This window comes from Artemia franciscana, chromosome 3, assembly GCF_032884065.1.
Source record: "Artemia franciscana chromosome 3, ASM3288406v1, whole genome shotgun sequence".
NCBI classification, from domain to species: Eukaryota; Metazoa; Arthropoda; class Branchiopoda; order Anostraca; family Artemiidae; genus Artemia; species Artemia franciscana.
This window is the reverse complement of record NC_088865.1, coordinates 12,105,453-12,122,141: the sequence shown is the minus strand read 5'-3', so window position 1 is coordinate 12,122,141 and position 16,689 is coordinate 12,105,453. Positions and strand designations below refer to the sequence as shown.

The following is a 16,689-nucleotide window of genomic DNA, read 5'->3' as shown; positions in this document are numbered from 1 at the left end:
AGTTATGTATATTTTTACGAATAAAAATGTTCATAAATAATTAAAATTTCTAGTTGCCTTTTTAAATACCGAAAAATTGGAGGGTAACTAAGCCTACTCCACGCTCCTTTTTTTCTCAAAATTTTCGGATCAAAACTATGAGGAAGCCACTTAGCCAAAAATATAAATTAAAGTGCAAATTTCCTTTTGATTATTCATGTGTGGAAGGCCAAAATCAAAACATGCATTAATAAAAAATGTTCAGAAATTGAATAAAAAAACCTTTTTTTGACTGAAAGTAAGGAGCGATATTGAAACTTAAAACGAACGAAAATCGCTCTGTGTATGAGAGGGGTTGTTCCCTCCTCAACGCCCCGCTCTTTACGCTAAAGTTGTTTACTGTTTTAAAAAGCAGAGTTGAGAGAAAGAGTCAAACTTTAGCGTAAAGAGCGGGGCGTTGAAGAGGGAACAGCCTCTTTCATATACGGAGTAATTTACGTTCGTTTGAAGTTTTAGTGTCGCTCCTTACTTACAGTTAAAAGAAACTTGATTTTTTTTTCAATTTAGGTAAATGAATATCAGCCATTGTCGATCATTGAGACAGTAGGCTTGATAATGTTGTCAGGGATAGGCCTCCTCCCACCGAACAATTCTTCTTATTCAAAAATTGAACAGTAAAAGGTAAAGTAAGACAAACAAAATAATTGGGAAAATCAGGAATTTTAGAATATCTTTTATTTTTTTCCCAAAAATGAAAGAAAACGCTGGAATGTGGTCCTGTAAACTACTTTTAGACTATGTATCACTTGGTACAAGCTGATTTAACTCATTGAGGGGGGGATTGAATGGCCACCCCTGCAGGAAGACAGATCCGGTATTCAAAACTTGGTCAAAGTGATCAGACACTTAAGTTTCTAATTAGAATAAAACTAAGACGGATAGTCATATTAAAACGGATAAGACGGATTGCCTATCAGAGGCAAAGTTGGCATAACTTTTTCAGATCTGTATAAAGTAATTATTTGCATTTTTTCAAATTGTCTTAATGCATATTGTTAAAGTTTATAGGTCTGATCAAAATGTCGGGGGAGGATTTCAAGCCATGTTACCTCTCCCTCTCCTGCTCCACATACATGACATTACTTTCGGTTAGTTTTTGAAAATTCTAAAATCTTAATTCCTTTTAAATAAAAAAACAAATCTTACCTCAATTCTTAATTGTAATCTATTATGAGATATATCTGTGTAATAACACATGTTAAGAATTTTTTCAATTTTCGTCAATATTTTTAGATTACTAGACATTGATATAAGCATCGTTTTGGAAGATGAGCAGTTTTCCCCATCCAATAATTTGGAGAAAAGTGGTTTTCAAATTTAATTTTGAAATTGTTCTTGATCTAAAATCTAACTTCAGTTTTTTACTTCTGACTTGATATAAATCAAAAAATAAAAAACATGTTTTTTTAACGCAAGTAAGGAGCGGCATTAAAATTTAAAACGAACAGAAATTATACCGTATATGAAAGGGGCTGTACCCTTCTCAACGCCACGCTCTTTACCCTAAGGTTTTACTGGTTTTCACATCTCTACTTTAAAAAAAAATAAAACCTTAGCGTAAAGTGACTTCAGCTGAAAATGAGGAGCGATATTAAAACTTAAAACGAAACGAAATTACTCTGTATATGAAAGGGGCTGTTTCCCTCCTGAACACCACGCTTTTTACGCTAAAATTTGACTCTTTCTCTCAATTCTACTTTTTAAAACAGTAAAAAACTTAAGCATAAAGAGCAGGGCGTTGACAAGGGAACAGCCTTTCTCTTATACGGAGAAATTCAAATAAAATTAATTTAAAGTAATTTAAAGTTATTCAAGTTCTAAATAAAAAAAAATTAGTTTTTCTAAATGAAAGTAAAGAGCGAAACTAAAACTTAAAACAGAAATTACTCCGTATATGAAAGGGACTTTTCCTCCTCAACGCCTCTCTCTTTACACTAAAGTTTGACTCTTTCTCTGAACTCTGCTTTTTAAAACAGTAAAAGGCCTTGGCGTAAAGAGCGGGGTATTGAGGAGGAATTTTTGATTACTTAAAAAGGCAACTAGAACTTTTAACTTTTTACAAACCTTTTTATTCTTAAAAATAATGCGTAACTTACGAATTAACTTACGTAACGAACTTTTATATTCGTATGTTTTTATTGCGTATATAAGGGGGTTCAACCCTCGTCGATATCTCGCTCTTTGCATTAAGGCTTAAATTTTGTCCCAATTCCTTAAGAATGACCTCTGAATCACAAAGGTCGCAGAATAGATAGTTGAAATTACTAGAAATGCCTTAGCGTAAAGAGCGAGGTATTACGAGGAGGTAAACCCCTCACATGCGTAATAATTTCTGTTCGTTTTAAGTTTCAAAACTGCTCCTCACTTTCAGTAGAAAAAAGCTTTTCATATTTATTTTTTCATTGTTTTTTTTTTCTAAATAATGCTAAAAAATCCTGCGCCCCCTTCACTGAAAGTCTCTTCCCCAATGAAAATTTCCTCCATGGAAAGATCCTCCCATGTAATCCCACAAACCAAAAAAATCCCACTGAAAACGGCTGTACACTTCCCAATAGCCATTCCTATATGTAAACACTTGTCAAAGTTTGTAACTTGCAGCCCCTCCCACGGGGACTGCGGGGGTGTAAGTCGTTCCCAAAGACATAATTATTAGGTTTTTAGACTATGGTGAATAAAATGGCTATCTCACTTTTTTGATCCAGTGACTTTGGGGAAAATTGAGCGTCGGATGGAACCTAGGTGCCCTCAAATTTTTCGTTCACTTAAAAAGGGCACTAGAACTTTTAATTTCTGTTAGAATGAGCCCTCTTGCGACACTCTAGCACCACTGAGTCTATATTCCTTAAGAATGGCCCCTGAAGCACAAACGCCGTAAGATAAAGAGTTGAAAATACTAAAAATATTTTAGCGTAAAGTGCGAGGTATTAAGAAGAAATGAACCCCTAATATGTGTAATAATTTCTGTTCATTTTAAGTTTTAATACTGCTTCTTACTTTCAGTTGGAAACACTTTTTCATATTTATTTTTTCGTTGTTTTTAAAAAAAATGCTAGAAAATTCTTCATGGAAATTTTCTTCCCACACAAAAAAAATCCTCCGTGAAAACGTCTGTACACTTCCCAATAACCGTTATTGCTTGTAAACAGTGGTCAAAGTTTGTAAATTGCGACCCCTACCACGGGGACTGCGGGGGACTAACTCGTCCTCAAAGACATAGTTATTAGGTTTTTCGACTATGCCGAATAAAATGGCTATCTCAAAATTTTTAATCGGTGACTTTGGGAAAAAAAACGAGCGTTGGTAGAGGCCTAGGGGAACTCCAATTTTTGGTCACTTAGGTAAGGAACTAGAACTTTTAATTCCCGTTAGAACAAGCCTTTTTATGACATTCTAGGACCACTGGTTCGATACGATCACCCCAGGGAAAAAAGCAGAAAAAAACAACAACAACGAACAAACAAATAAATACGCTTCCGTGATCTCTCTTCTGATAAAAAGTACAAATTTCCGCATTTTTGTAGATAGGATCTTGGAACTTCTACACTAGGGTTCTCTGATACGTTGAATCTGATGCTTTGATTTTTGTTAAGATTCTATGGCTTTTAGGGGCTGTTTCCTCCTATTTCTAAAACAAGGCAAATTATCTCAGGCTCGTACCTTTTGATGGTTAAGACTAAACTTGATGAGACTTATATATTTAAATTCAGCATTAAAATCTGATTCTTTTCATGTAGCTATTGGTATCAAAATTCCGTTGTTTAGATTTTCGGTTACTATTGAGTCGGGTCGCTCATTACTAAAGTTCGTTACCACGAACTGTTTGATAATTTGGTATTAAATTAGTGGTGTCAACCTAAAACCTTTTTGTTTCGTTGTTAGTTGTAAGTTGCAGCTCTAATGGGACCGAGGAGGGAGATATTCTGGAGCTCAAAAATTTGATTAGAGTGCTTTTGAAAGACTGCTTTCAGATTTTTTGCTCTCAGATTTTGTCCTTTGCTATGTTTTTTCTTTTTTATTTTTCACCGTAGTCTGTTCAATAAACCTATCAGAGTTTTAAAAGTGGAAAATTATTTATGACACCAGGGAAACTATTATTAAAAATGGGAATTATTTATATAACTAACATTAACTTTATTATGTTGAGACTTTTATGTTAATAGGAACTAGGAGAGTTAGGAACTAGGAACTAGGACTTATCCTGTTTGTCAAAGTATTGGGCGGGGTCAATGCAGATCCGCTTGATAGACTATTAGGTTCCGGGTAGGAAACATTATCCAATCTAATTCAATCGTGTTCCGGGTTATCCAATCCAAAGACTTTGAGTGAAATTACGCCGCGGGCGAATTTTGTTAAATAGGCATTGCTGTTGTGGATCACTCTGGTTCTCAATATTCTTATTCTGGTTTTAGCTGTTATAGAACAAAGTTTAAGTGTTATATATCAGATCTTTGTTTGCTTCACAAAGCTGTTAGTCATGGTAATTGTACTTTGTTCTTTTATTCTTCCTATATTATATAATTCTATCTGCAAGGATGGCTATTTTTTCTTTGCTCCTCGTTCTTACTGCTAAAGGATTTAAGTTATTTAAAGTACTCCTCATTCAGAGTCAGAAGCTCTTGAGTTTGAACATCTTTCTCAAAGAATTGCTACAAAATGTCAGATTATAGAAAATCATCAAGGGTGGAAAAAAGTTTTGCCACCCTCTTTAGTGAGTTAGTCTATATTCGTGTTTTAAGTTGCAATACCGTTTCTTAGTTTCAGCTAATTTTTTCATTTAATATTTCCCTTTCTTTAATGGTTATGATGTTCTTTTTATTTCTATAGGCGTAGTTATTGAGCCTTTCAACTGTCTTTTATCACCTGATCAGAGGCAGTTACATCCTGGGGGCAAATGAAATTTTTTAGAAGGGCTTATCGCAAACAATTTGGAAGTGGCTCATTTGACTGGGAATTGAAAATTGTTTCAGCTTCAAGAATCATTGGTTCAATTCAAAAATTCCACAGAGAAAGCAATAGAACAAAATAACCCCCCCCCCCAAAAAAAATCTAGCTTTTCATTTGGAACTCTAATTTGAGATAATTGTGATATTAAATTTTGTTTGAATAGCTGAAACATAAAAATAATACGTTTCATTTTCCTTAATAATTATTCCCTCCAGATATTTGTTTTTCAAACGGTTCGTGGTAACGAACTGTAGTAAGGAGCGACCCGGCTCAATAGTAACCGAAATTCTAAAAAATGGAATTTTGATACCAATAATTACATCAAAAAATTGCATTTTAATGCTGATTTTAAATATATAACTTTCATCAAGATTAGTCTTACCAATCAAAAGTTACGAGCCTGAGAAAATTTGCCTCATTTTAGAAAATAGGGGAAAACACCCTCTAAAAGTCATGCAATCTTAACGAAAATCAAACCATCAGATTCAGCGTATCAGAGAACCTAATTGTAGAAGTTTCAAGCTCCTATCTTCAAAAATGTGTAATTTCGCATTTTTTGCTAGAAAACAAATCACGGATTTAAGTGACCAAAAAATTGGAGGGCACCTAGGCCCCCTCCCACGCTCATTTTTCCCCAAAATCACCGGATCAAAATTCTGAGATAGCTATTTTATTCACCATAGTCGAAAAACCTAATAACTATGTCTTTGGGGACGACTTACTCCCCTGCAGTCCCCGTGGGAGGGGTTGCAAGTCACAAACTTTGACCTGTGTTTACATATAGTAATGGTTACTGGGAAATGTACAGACGTTTTCAGGGAGATTTTTTTTTTGGTTTGGGAGGGAGAGTTGAGGTGGGGGGATTACATGGGAGGACCTTTCCATGGAAAAACTTCTCATGGGGGAAGAGAGTGAGGAGCAGCATTAAAACTTAGAACGAGCGGAAATCATTGCTCATATGAGGGGTTTACCTCCTCGAAATACCTTGCTCTTTAGGCTAAAGTATTTTTAGTAATTTCAACTATTTATTCTATGGCCTCTGTGATTCAAAGGTTATTCTTAAGGAATTGGGACAGAATTTAAGCTTTAATGTAAAGAGCAAGGTATCGACGAGGGGTAAACCCCCTCATATACGCAATAGAAACATACAAATAAAGAAGTTCGTCACGTAAGTTAATCCGTAAATTACGTATATTTTTTACTAATGAAAATGTTCGTAAAAAATGCTAAAAATAATGGGAATGATTTTACAATTCAAAACCTGATTTGGTTAAAAAAAAAAAAAAAATTACCACATGAAAAAGTAATTGTTCCCAGCTTAACCGATGACACTCATATAACTGTGGCTGCACAAACAGGAATTCAGCTGTTGAGTCGTATTAGTTCTTGTCTGGAGTTTGTACAAAAGTGGATGAAGCTTAATAAGTTAAATTTGAATTATAGTAAATCTTACTTTTTATTGTATGGTAGGAGCTCAAATTATTACCCTTGGATAGACAGACTTAATATTACTGATATAAGTATTTTAAGAATAAATTGTACAAAATATCTAGGAGTATTAATTGATGAATGTCTCAGTTTTAGAGAACATATAGATTATATTAGTCTTAAACTCGCTAGGAATGTTGGCATTTTAAAAAAGCTGAAGTACAGTTTTCCCAAGAGATATTTTAAGAACACTGTATTATTCCTTGATTCATCCTTATCTGCTATATTGTTGTAATGTTTGGGGTAGTTCATTTCCTTCTCATCTCCATCATATTCGAGTTTTGCAGAATAAAGCGCTTCGAGTGTTATGTGGTGTAGGTTTTAAAGACTCGGTACCAAAGAGGTATATATTGCAAAATCTTGCCTTTAGCAGGACTTATTACTTTTTATCAAAGCCTGTTTATATATAAATATTTTCAAAATTGTTTACCAATATGTTTTAAAAGTATGTTTGAATTAGGAAGTCATGTTCATACACATTCTACGAGACAGTCCGATATAATTCGTCGTCCGCTTGCTATTACCCGTAGATCTCCATTTTCTATTCGCCATCTAGGACCCCATGCATGGAATTGTTTACCTACGACTTTGAGAAACATGGATAATTTCCTTGAATTTCGGCGGGTACTAATTAAAAATAGACTGTTAAATTCTCTCAAGTCACATTGTCTGTTGCTTTCCAGAACAAAAAAATTACAATTGAACTGGAAACTCTTATACCTAAAATTTTAATCTAAGATATTTCAGGCTTTTGTTTTGGCTCACCACCAATAAAAACATTATGTTTTTTGGGGGGAGCTCTTGTTGTTCCCTTATTTGGTTCTTGATTTCCACTTATTTCGATGCTTGTAACCCCATAACTGCTGTATATTTTAACTATTTATAATTATTATAGCTGTTTTTCTCATGGTTTGAATTTTTTTTTAGATGGATTTCTAAGAAATTTGAAAATCAGGAATGCAGCCAGACTCAAGGAAAATATCTCTCCGTGCTCTTGGTCTTGAGGTACTGTACAGTTTTTGGTAGTAAATGTACAATTTACATTAATATAAACCTGGAGATGTTTTTTTTAGCTATATAGATGAATCCATAAGAAAAGGTTAAGAAAATAGCTAGTGGTTTAAATGTGCGTAAGGCTCGTCTCAACACGTCTTGTGTTTTTGCATCATTCTTAAAGAACGACTGCATAAAGAACTAAGAAACAACTTCAAACCTTACCGTAAAGTTTGGGAGAATCAGTAGTGATTAGCCTCCCATGATTTACAAAATAACTTATGTTCATTATAAGTTTTAACACTTCTCTGCACCTTCATTTGAGAAAAACTTGTTATATTTTAGATTATATTTTCAAACACCCCTAAAACTATACTCTTAACAAAAAAATTTGCCTTCTCTCAGAAATATGTTTTAGTTTTGCTTCTTACTTTCAGTTGAGAAAAGTATATTAACGTTTAATATGAAATAAAAGTATTTGGAGTCTGACAAACTTCACCAGCATCCACAATTTTTTGGGGAGGTTTGAACACAAAGTGAGTCAAAAGCTCGTTCCTTATTCAGAGTACAATCTCCTCAAGTTAAATGCATAAAGTTATCCTGCATGCTTAAAACAAGGCTCTCTTAGATATCAAAAAGAGCATTACCCTCCCTCGCCTGAAATATTTGACATTTAAGCTTGTTTCATAATTGTTCATGTGCAATTATGCATCACTGATCATGGTTTTATAAGAAATAAAGGCAGTCAAAAGTAGTAAGATGAATCAATAAAATAAATAATAACAAATTATTATTAAAAGAATGTATAAATAATACAAGAGACAAAAGTATATTAGAAACTAAAAAAAAACAACATATATCCTCCCTCCATTCACCTCAAATATTTTACATTTAAGTTTTCATCATAATCGTCGATTTGTAATTACACAGGGTTGGCTCGAAGCATACAGTCTAAGGGTAATGAGATTCCCTCATTGAAACGACTTCTAGATCCTTTTATACGACTCATGAACATAATTCTGAATCTAAGACTTTGTCGACGGTCTTTTCCTTGACTTCTGCTGAAATTAAGTCAATGAAGTCGCTCTGGAAGATTCTGCATAAATCGATCAATTTTTATGGTCTATAACTGGTATCAAGAACTGCCACAAATCTTGCTTAAGTTTATTAATTTGAACAAAGTTACTGTTTTGTTCTTCCTTTCTTTTAAAGGTAATGCCCTGTCTCGCTATGGTCCTTAGAACATCGAAAAGAAAAATTCACAGCTTATCTGTTTGTTTTTTCACCTTTTGCTTGCTGCAAAACCTTAGTTCGAGTAATTTTATCTGTTAGGAAATCCACATGACTGCTGCTATTGACGAAGTGACAAAAATAGACAAAGGGACTTGGTGTGACTCGGAAGAGGAATGAGTTGTCGGTTTTCTTTTCTTCGCCTTTACTTGGTTCTTCATTTTATGCCATTTCCAAACATTATCTTCCATCAAAGCTTTTTCGAATTGGCCTGTCCTGGGACCACTAGAGATAAGGAAATATACGAAGCAGAGGGCTGCATCTTTATTGATATTGTATTATATTATAAGATAATCCTCATACCGTCCCGAATGAAAACACCACAGTTTTATTTTTGATATTGAAGGATCAACTGGGAATAGGCTACACTTAGGTTTGGTTGATTAGGACCACATTAAATAAGGTATTTCCTTTACTTTTCGCTTGAGATTTCCTTCTCTATTCTTGGACCCTTGCGAACTATACCTTCAATCGTCACTGTAACTTTCGACACCAACTCCTCTAAATGCTGAAATATTACCAAGTTCTTCAGTGCAATCGACTGTTAACTCTTTACATCGATCAAACATAGGAGGAAATGTAGATTTTATTTCCACCAAGATATTTTGGCAAAAGATGCTAAATTCCAGATTCTTGTAGATATGAGCTTGAAACTTCTACAGTAGGATTCTCTGATACGCTGAACCTGATAACATGATTTTGGTTAAGATTCTATGACTTTTAGGGTGTTTTTCCCCCTATTTTCTAAAATAAGTCACATTTTCTCAGGCTCGTAACTTTTGATGGGTAGGACTAAACTTGATGAAACTTATAAATTTAAAATCAGCATGAAAATGCGATTCTTTTGATGTAATTATTGATATCAAAATTTTTAGAGTTTTGGCTACTTTTGAGCCGGGTCGCTCCCTACTATAGTTCGTTACCACGAACTGCCTGAAAACAGTAGATTTTGAGATTTAATATACTTTAACTGAATTAAAAACCTTTAACAGTCATTCAAACTATAATTAACAACAATTTTTTATTTGAGGAGGGGTGCAAACAGGCAAAGCCTATTAAATCCTGTTCGGTTTACTTTAGCTTTTCTTTTTGATTGTATATTGAATTCGGAGAAGAAAACAATTGTAAAAGTCATTCACTCGTTACCAAGTGATAACATAATTTCTGAAGAATAAAAAAAATATATATAAAAATTATTCCTTGCAAAGGTGGTCAAATCAAACTCCCCATAAGAATTTGATTCCCCTACCTCAAGCTAATTTTTGTTTGTTCCCGAGATAAGAAAAAAACACCATACATTAATTTATAACTAATAAAAAAGCCAAGAAAAAGTATCTTATCAATATTACAATTATTTTTGTAATTTTAATTAATTCGGACACATTCTTATTTGACGGATTACTTACAATTTATTTGTTAATTTCAGTATGAAAGCTCAAGCCATGCTGGACTTGAATCTGTACAAATCAAAAGATTCAGAGGTGAAGAAAGACGTTATAACGTTAAATGGCCATTTTGCAAATGTAAGATTCAAATTATTGTTAAATTTATCTTATTGTATTTCTTAATATTCATTATTCTCTTTCTCTCTCTCCTTTTCTCTTTTCTGTGTCTCTATTGTACATTATGTGTACTTTTCTCAATTCCCTTCATAATCAAATCGACGGCCTTATTGTCAATAATATGATATGATATTGATTTATTGCCTGCTAAAACTGTGCAAATACAATAGGGGGAAGAGTACGAATAAAAAAGAGATAAAGGTAGCAAATTACAATTTAACACGATTAATATACAACAGAAGAAATGACTCAAAATTCAACTATTAAATAAGAAAAGAAAAAAAAAAGAAAAAGACGGCAAAATACAGTTTAACTCAAATATATACAACAGATTTAATACACATAACATTCAACTATTAGAAATTAATTCTAATTGGAAACATACTCTGAAGAGTCACCCAAGGGTGATGTAGAGTCTGGAAATTATTTTTAAAATTAATTACTCTCATAGGGACAGCAACATCTGGATCTATCAGACCAAATCTTTTAATCAAATACCGGTTACTGGTCCACGGTGGTAGCCCAAGAAAATACTTAGCATACATAAAATAAATAATGCGCAGCTTTTTCTTATCTGTCTGAGTGAAACATTTCCAAATCGGAAATATGTATTTCTCCGCATACATATGCGGAGATATGTATACAAAATTTGGCAGAACAAATAGATTATATAACTGGGCTAGAATATGACGATTAAATCTTGTCTTATTTGGGACAAGCCTTCCATATGCGCTACGGACTTTCCTGAGGGTGTCATCAATAGCAAGTTCACGCATAACCTTGAGCAATGTACCGATTCGGACTCTAAGGACTCCAAATAGCATGAACTGGTTTGACCTCAGTACCTTTCAGAATGACAGATACATCATCAGTTGGCACATTATAGTTAAAAAACAGCAGTTCCGTTTTCGTTGGGTTAAACCAATGGCTGATACAAGAATATTCATTCGTTAAACCACTGAAACAACTTATTATTCCTTGTAGACTCCTTCTAATATTTCAAACTAATATCTGCATAGCTAATGAGCGACACGTCAATCCCATAAAGAAATGCATGTTGTTGGGGCTTTATATTGTGCATCAAGAGCTATTGAACAAATCTGGCGAGTTCACAGCCCCTTGCCTTATACCCTACTTTACTGGTATATTAGACTCAACTAGTACATCACAATTTACATTTTTGCACTTTATTCTAACTGGAAGTGAACTATACATTGAGTCAAAGGCCTTTGTAATACATGCTTGGACTCCTCTTTATGCTGACGGAAGCAGAATCTGCTCACGAGTGGATGAATCGAAAGCACGAGGGAGATCGTGTCCTGCCAGGACAAGAGAATCATTATTACTTTCTGCGTCCACCAATACAGAAACTAATGAATAGAGCGAATGATCACAAACGAGAAATGTTTTATATCACGCTATATATTATGTTATGAATTGATTATGTTCTCTAAAGGATGTTTTTTTGGTTTACTTTATTTAGGTTTTTCGTTTAACTACTTTCTACCCCAGTCCCTTCTAGTTATCTCTTTTTTTTCATAAATCTATTCGTCTTTGATTTGGCTTTGATATGATTCACCACGACTTAAAGCGATTAATAGGATTTGAATAGTAAAATCACACCTGTGCTGTTTTTAGTATATAAGTTCCACATTAGTCCAAACTCACGCAATAATCTAACAATTTAACGATTCAAAGGAATTATTGCAATTTAAAGGAATATTCTTTAAAAAAGCTGGATATTTGTATTCTTACGATTTGTCACATGGATATATTTGAGTTTTGCAGTCATATTTGGTAATGCAACTATTTATACAACTTTTTTTCATAAAGAAATATCTCAAATCAAAACCTATTATTTGCAAGTTCCACAGTTTTGAGTTAAATATTTCAAACATATTCATTAGTTTCTACCGTATTACATATTTAAGTTCAAGTGTTTCTTTAATATATTCTTTGTTAATTGAATATGTTAGGAAGGAGCGATGCAGCTCAATAACAACCGAATCTCTAAAAAAAAGTCTTGATAACAGTAGATACATCAAAAGAAATGAATTGATTGAATGAATTGAAATGGATGAATTGAATTGATTTTTGTTCAAAATGTTTAAAAAAGTTACGGGCCTGAGAAAATTTGCCCAATTTGTGAAAAAGGAAGTACCCAACCCCGAAACATCAAATGATCTTAATGAAAATTACATCATGAGATTCAACATACCAGGGAATCCTACTGTAGAAGTCTCAAGATTTTTATGTACGAAAATGTGGAATTTTGTCTTCTTTGTCAGAAGAAAGATCACGGACACGTGTTTATTTGTTGTTGTTTTTTCTTTTTTCCCCAGGAGTGATCATATCGAACCAAAAATCGTAGAAGATCGGGAGAGGGCTCTTTTGATTAGAAACAAAAGTTATAATGCCCTTTTTAAGTGACCAACATTATTGGATGGAAGTTAGCCCCCCTCCAACACTCATTTTTCTCCAAATCACCCGCTCAAAATTTTGAGATGGCCATATTTTCAGAACAGTCAAACGACATAATCTTTAAGGATAGAAACCCCCCTCACAGTCCCCGGGTAAAGGCCGCAAGTTATGAACTTCGCCCGTTATTTTCATATAGTATTGGTTATTGAAAAGAATACTAATATTTTAAGGTGAGAAATTTCTGGTAGCAGGGGGTACGTGGGAAGATTTTTCAATGGAGTAATTTGTCATGGTGGATGGGAATTTTCCATGGAGGGGGAGTCGGATTTCCTAGAATTATTTGAATAAATGATAAGATAATAAATAAGAAAACAAGTTTTTTCAACTAAAAGTAAGGAACAACATTAAAACTTAAAAGGAAAAGAAATTATTACTTATACGAGGAGGGGTGGCTACCTCATCTATACCTCGCTCTGTAAGCTAAAGTTTTTTAGCATCTTCTGAAGGACTTTTGATTCTAATTAAAGTCTTTGTAATTCAGGAGTCATTCTTAAACAATTTCTGCTCGTTTCAAGTTTTAATGCTGCTCCTTGCTTCCGGTTAAAAAAACTTATTTCGTATTTATAGCCTTTGCCTTTATATATATATATATATATATATATATATATATATATATATATATATATATATATATATATATATATATATATATATAAATGAATATTAATATATAAACGAATATATAACGAATATTCTTTCTTTCAGTCTTCTCAAATGGCTGCACCAGTTCCACTGTCAACTTACTCAGCTCTATTGAGGCATCATCATAATGTTGGTTTTTTGCAAACATCATTTGATCTTTGGGATCAAGCAGATGAGATGGTTTTCAGAACTCATTCTGAAGGTGAGTGCATCTTGTTTTTATTTAATAAAAAACAAGTTTTTTTTTAACTACAAGTAAGGAGTGACATTAAAACTTAGACGAACAGAAATTATTCCGTATATGAAAGGGGTTGGCCCCTTCTCAACGCCCTGCTCATTACGCTAAAGTTTGACTCTTTGTCACAACTCTACTTTTTAAAACAATAAGACAATTGGATATATAACTTCTATGTTTGTGTATTTTTATTAGTGTATTAGGGGGGCTCACTCCTCCTCAATACCTCACTCTTTACACTAAAGCTTGAATTTTGTCCCAAATCTTTAAGAATGACCCCTTAATCACAAAGGAAGTAGAATTAATAGTTGAAATTAGTAAAATTACTTTGGCGTAAAGAGCAAGGTAGGCCTATTGTAGATGAGACGAACTCACTTACATTCGTAATATTTTGTGTTCGTTTTAAGTTTTAAAGCTGCTCATTACTTCCAGTTGAAAAAGAACTATTTTCTCATTTTTTTTTTTTTAAATAATGCTAGAAAATCCAGTGCCTCCTTCATGGAAATTCTCTTCCCTCATGATAAATTCCTCCATAGAAGGATCATCCCACCTAACTTCCTCCTTCCTACTCACCCCAACAAGAAAAATCCCCCCTGAAAACGTCTGCACACTTCATAATAACCATTACTATATGTAAACAATGGTCAAAGTTTGTAGCTTGTAGCCTTTCCCCTGGGGACTCTGGGGGATTAAGTCGTTCATAAAGACACAATTATTAGGTTTTTGACTAAGTTAAATAGAATGGATATCTCAAAATTTTGATCCGGTGTTTTTGGTGAAAAATTTGAGTGGGCCATTGGAGGTTTCCTCCAATTTTTTCGGTCACTTAAAAAGGCAACTAGAACTTTTAATTTCCGCTATAATAAGCTCTCTCACGACATTCTAGGACCACTGGGTCGATACGATCACCCTTGAAAAAACAAAACAAAAACAAATGAACTACTGGGAAAAAACAAAATTTCACATTTTTGAAGGTAGGAGCTTGAAACTTCTTCAGTAGGATTCTCTGACATGCTGAATCTGATGGCGTGATTTAAGATTCTATGACTTAAAGTTAGATGTTTCCCCCTATTTTCAAAAATAACGCAAATTTTTTCAGGCTCTGAACTGTTGATGGACAAGACTAAACTTGATGAAACTAATATGTTTAAAAATTAAGAGTTACCAAGAATTGTTTGATAGTGACACATTTATTTTGTGTATTGTCTTCAAAAAGTATTATAGATGATTTCAAATTAGTAATTAAAATTTTTTTTGTCTCCCCTGAAGTTCTATGGACTAAAATTCTAAGGACTAGAATTTACTAGAATAGAAATATGGATTATGCTTCTACGTTTTAATATATCCCAAATAATCAATTTTTCTGTTTTTCATATTCCTCAATAGATCTATGTTTCAATTTTTACAAGAATTTTTAATTTTTTGCTGTCCAATTTATGCTGCTGTGTCTAAGAATACACTTTAGGTCTTTTCTTCCCTAAAAACTAATGTCTATAATTTTTTCAGACTTTTTTATACAACTTGAACACCAATTTGGATCTCTGACTCTTCATTGCAGTTTAAGAAAACTGGTTCTTATAGTCTCTACTGCAATTAAGAAAATTGAAAAGGATAGAAAAGGTTGTTCTACAAAGTAACATTGATGCAAAGTAACAAAGTGACAGTGTTGCAAGTGACTTAAAATCTGTGAAGCGGAGCTGCCATAAGAACATTTCACCGAATATATACCTTTCAATTTGAAAATAATTACAAAATGGAAGTGCTTACTTGCCAAGTGTTTTATTTCCTTAATTTGTATATCTAACTGAAATACGTAATGTGTTTCAATTTTAGGTTTTTTGTGGACTTTTGCGAGCGAATTCTTTATTGCAAGAGATCATAAACGTATTTTTCTAGTTCAAGACGAAATGTTATGTGTATAATATAATGTTATATGTTTATTCCTTGAAGTTTTAATATTTTTTGATTATGAAATAAAAAAAAATAATTAAGCTCTATTATGTTTTCAGTTAGAGATAGTAATGAAAGAGCAAGGCTGCCTAAGATATTCCTTATATGCCCTTTTCAAACAGTTCGTGGTAACGAACTGTAGTAAGGAGCGACCCGGCTCAATAGTAACCAAAACTCTAAAAATTTGAATTTTGATATCAATAGCTACATCAAAAGAATCGCATTTTAATGCTGATTTTAAATATATAAGTTTCATCAAGTTTAGTTTTACCCATCAAAAGTTACGAGCCTGACAAAATTTGCCTTATTTAAGAAAATAGGGGGAAACACCCCCTAAAAGTCGTAGAATCTTAACGAATATGACACCATCAGATTCAGCGTATCAGAGAACCATACTGTAGAAGTTTCAAGCTCCTATCAACAAAAATGTGGAATTTTGTATTTTTTGCCAGAAGACAAATCACGGGTGCGTGTTTATTTGTTTGTTTGTTTTGTTTTTTCTTTCTTTTCTCCAGGGGTCATCGTATCGACCAAGTGGTCCTAGAATGTTGCAAGAAGGCTCATTCTAACGGAAATGAAAAGTTCTAGTGCCCTTTTTAAGTGACCAAAAAAATTTGAGGGCATCTAGGCCCCCTCCCACGCTAATTTTTTTCCAAAAGTCAACAGATTAAAATTTTGAGATTGCCATTTTGTTCCACATAGTCGAAAACTATAATAACTATGTCTTTGGGAATGACTTACTCCCCCAAAGTCGTTGGGGGAGGGGCTGCAAGTTACAAACTTTGACCAGTGTTTACATATAGTAATGGTTGTTGGGAAGTGTACAGACGTACACTTCCGTAGAACGAACAGAAATTACTCCGAATATGAAATGGGTTGTCCCCTCCGCAGTCCCTCGCTCTTTACGCTAAAGTTTGACTCTTTGCCACAATTCTACTTTTTAAAACAATTAAAAACTTTAGCGTAAAGAGCGAGGGACTGCGGAGGGGACAACCTATTTCATATACGGAGTAATTTCTGTTCGTTTTAAGTTTTAATGTCGCTCCTTACTTTCAGTTAAAAAAA

At 33.5% G+C, this 16,689-nt stretch overlaps 1 protein-coding gene across 1 annotated transcript; it reads left to right on the top strand.

The window, feature by feature from the left end:
- Positions 1-10,184: 10,184 nt before the first annotated feature.
- LOC136024616 (AF4/FMR2 family member lilli-like) lies at positions 10,185-15,463 on the top strand. The gene is made up of 3 exons (XM_065700047.1): positions 10,185-10,277; positions 13,503-13,641; positions 15,181-15,463. Exons 1-3 carry the CDS (start codon positions 10,197-10,199, stop codon positions 15,309-15,311), a joined length of 351 nt encoding a protein of 116 aa, XP_065556119.1. The 5' UTR covers positions 10,185-10,196; the 3' UTR covers positions 15,312-15,463.
- The last annotated feature ends 1,226 nt before the right edge of the window (positions 15,464-16,689 follow it).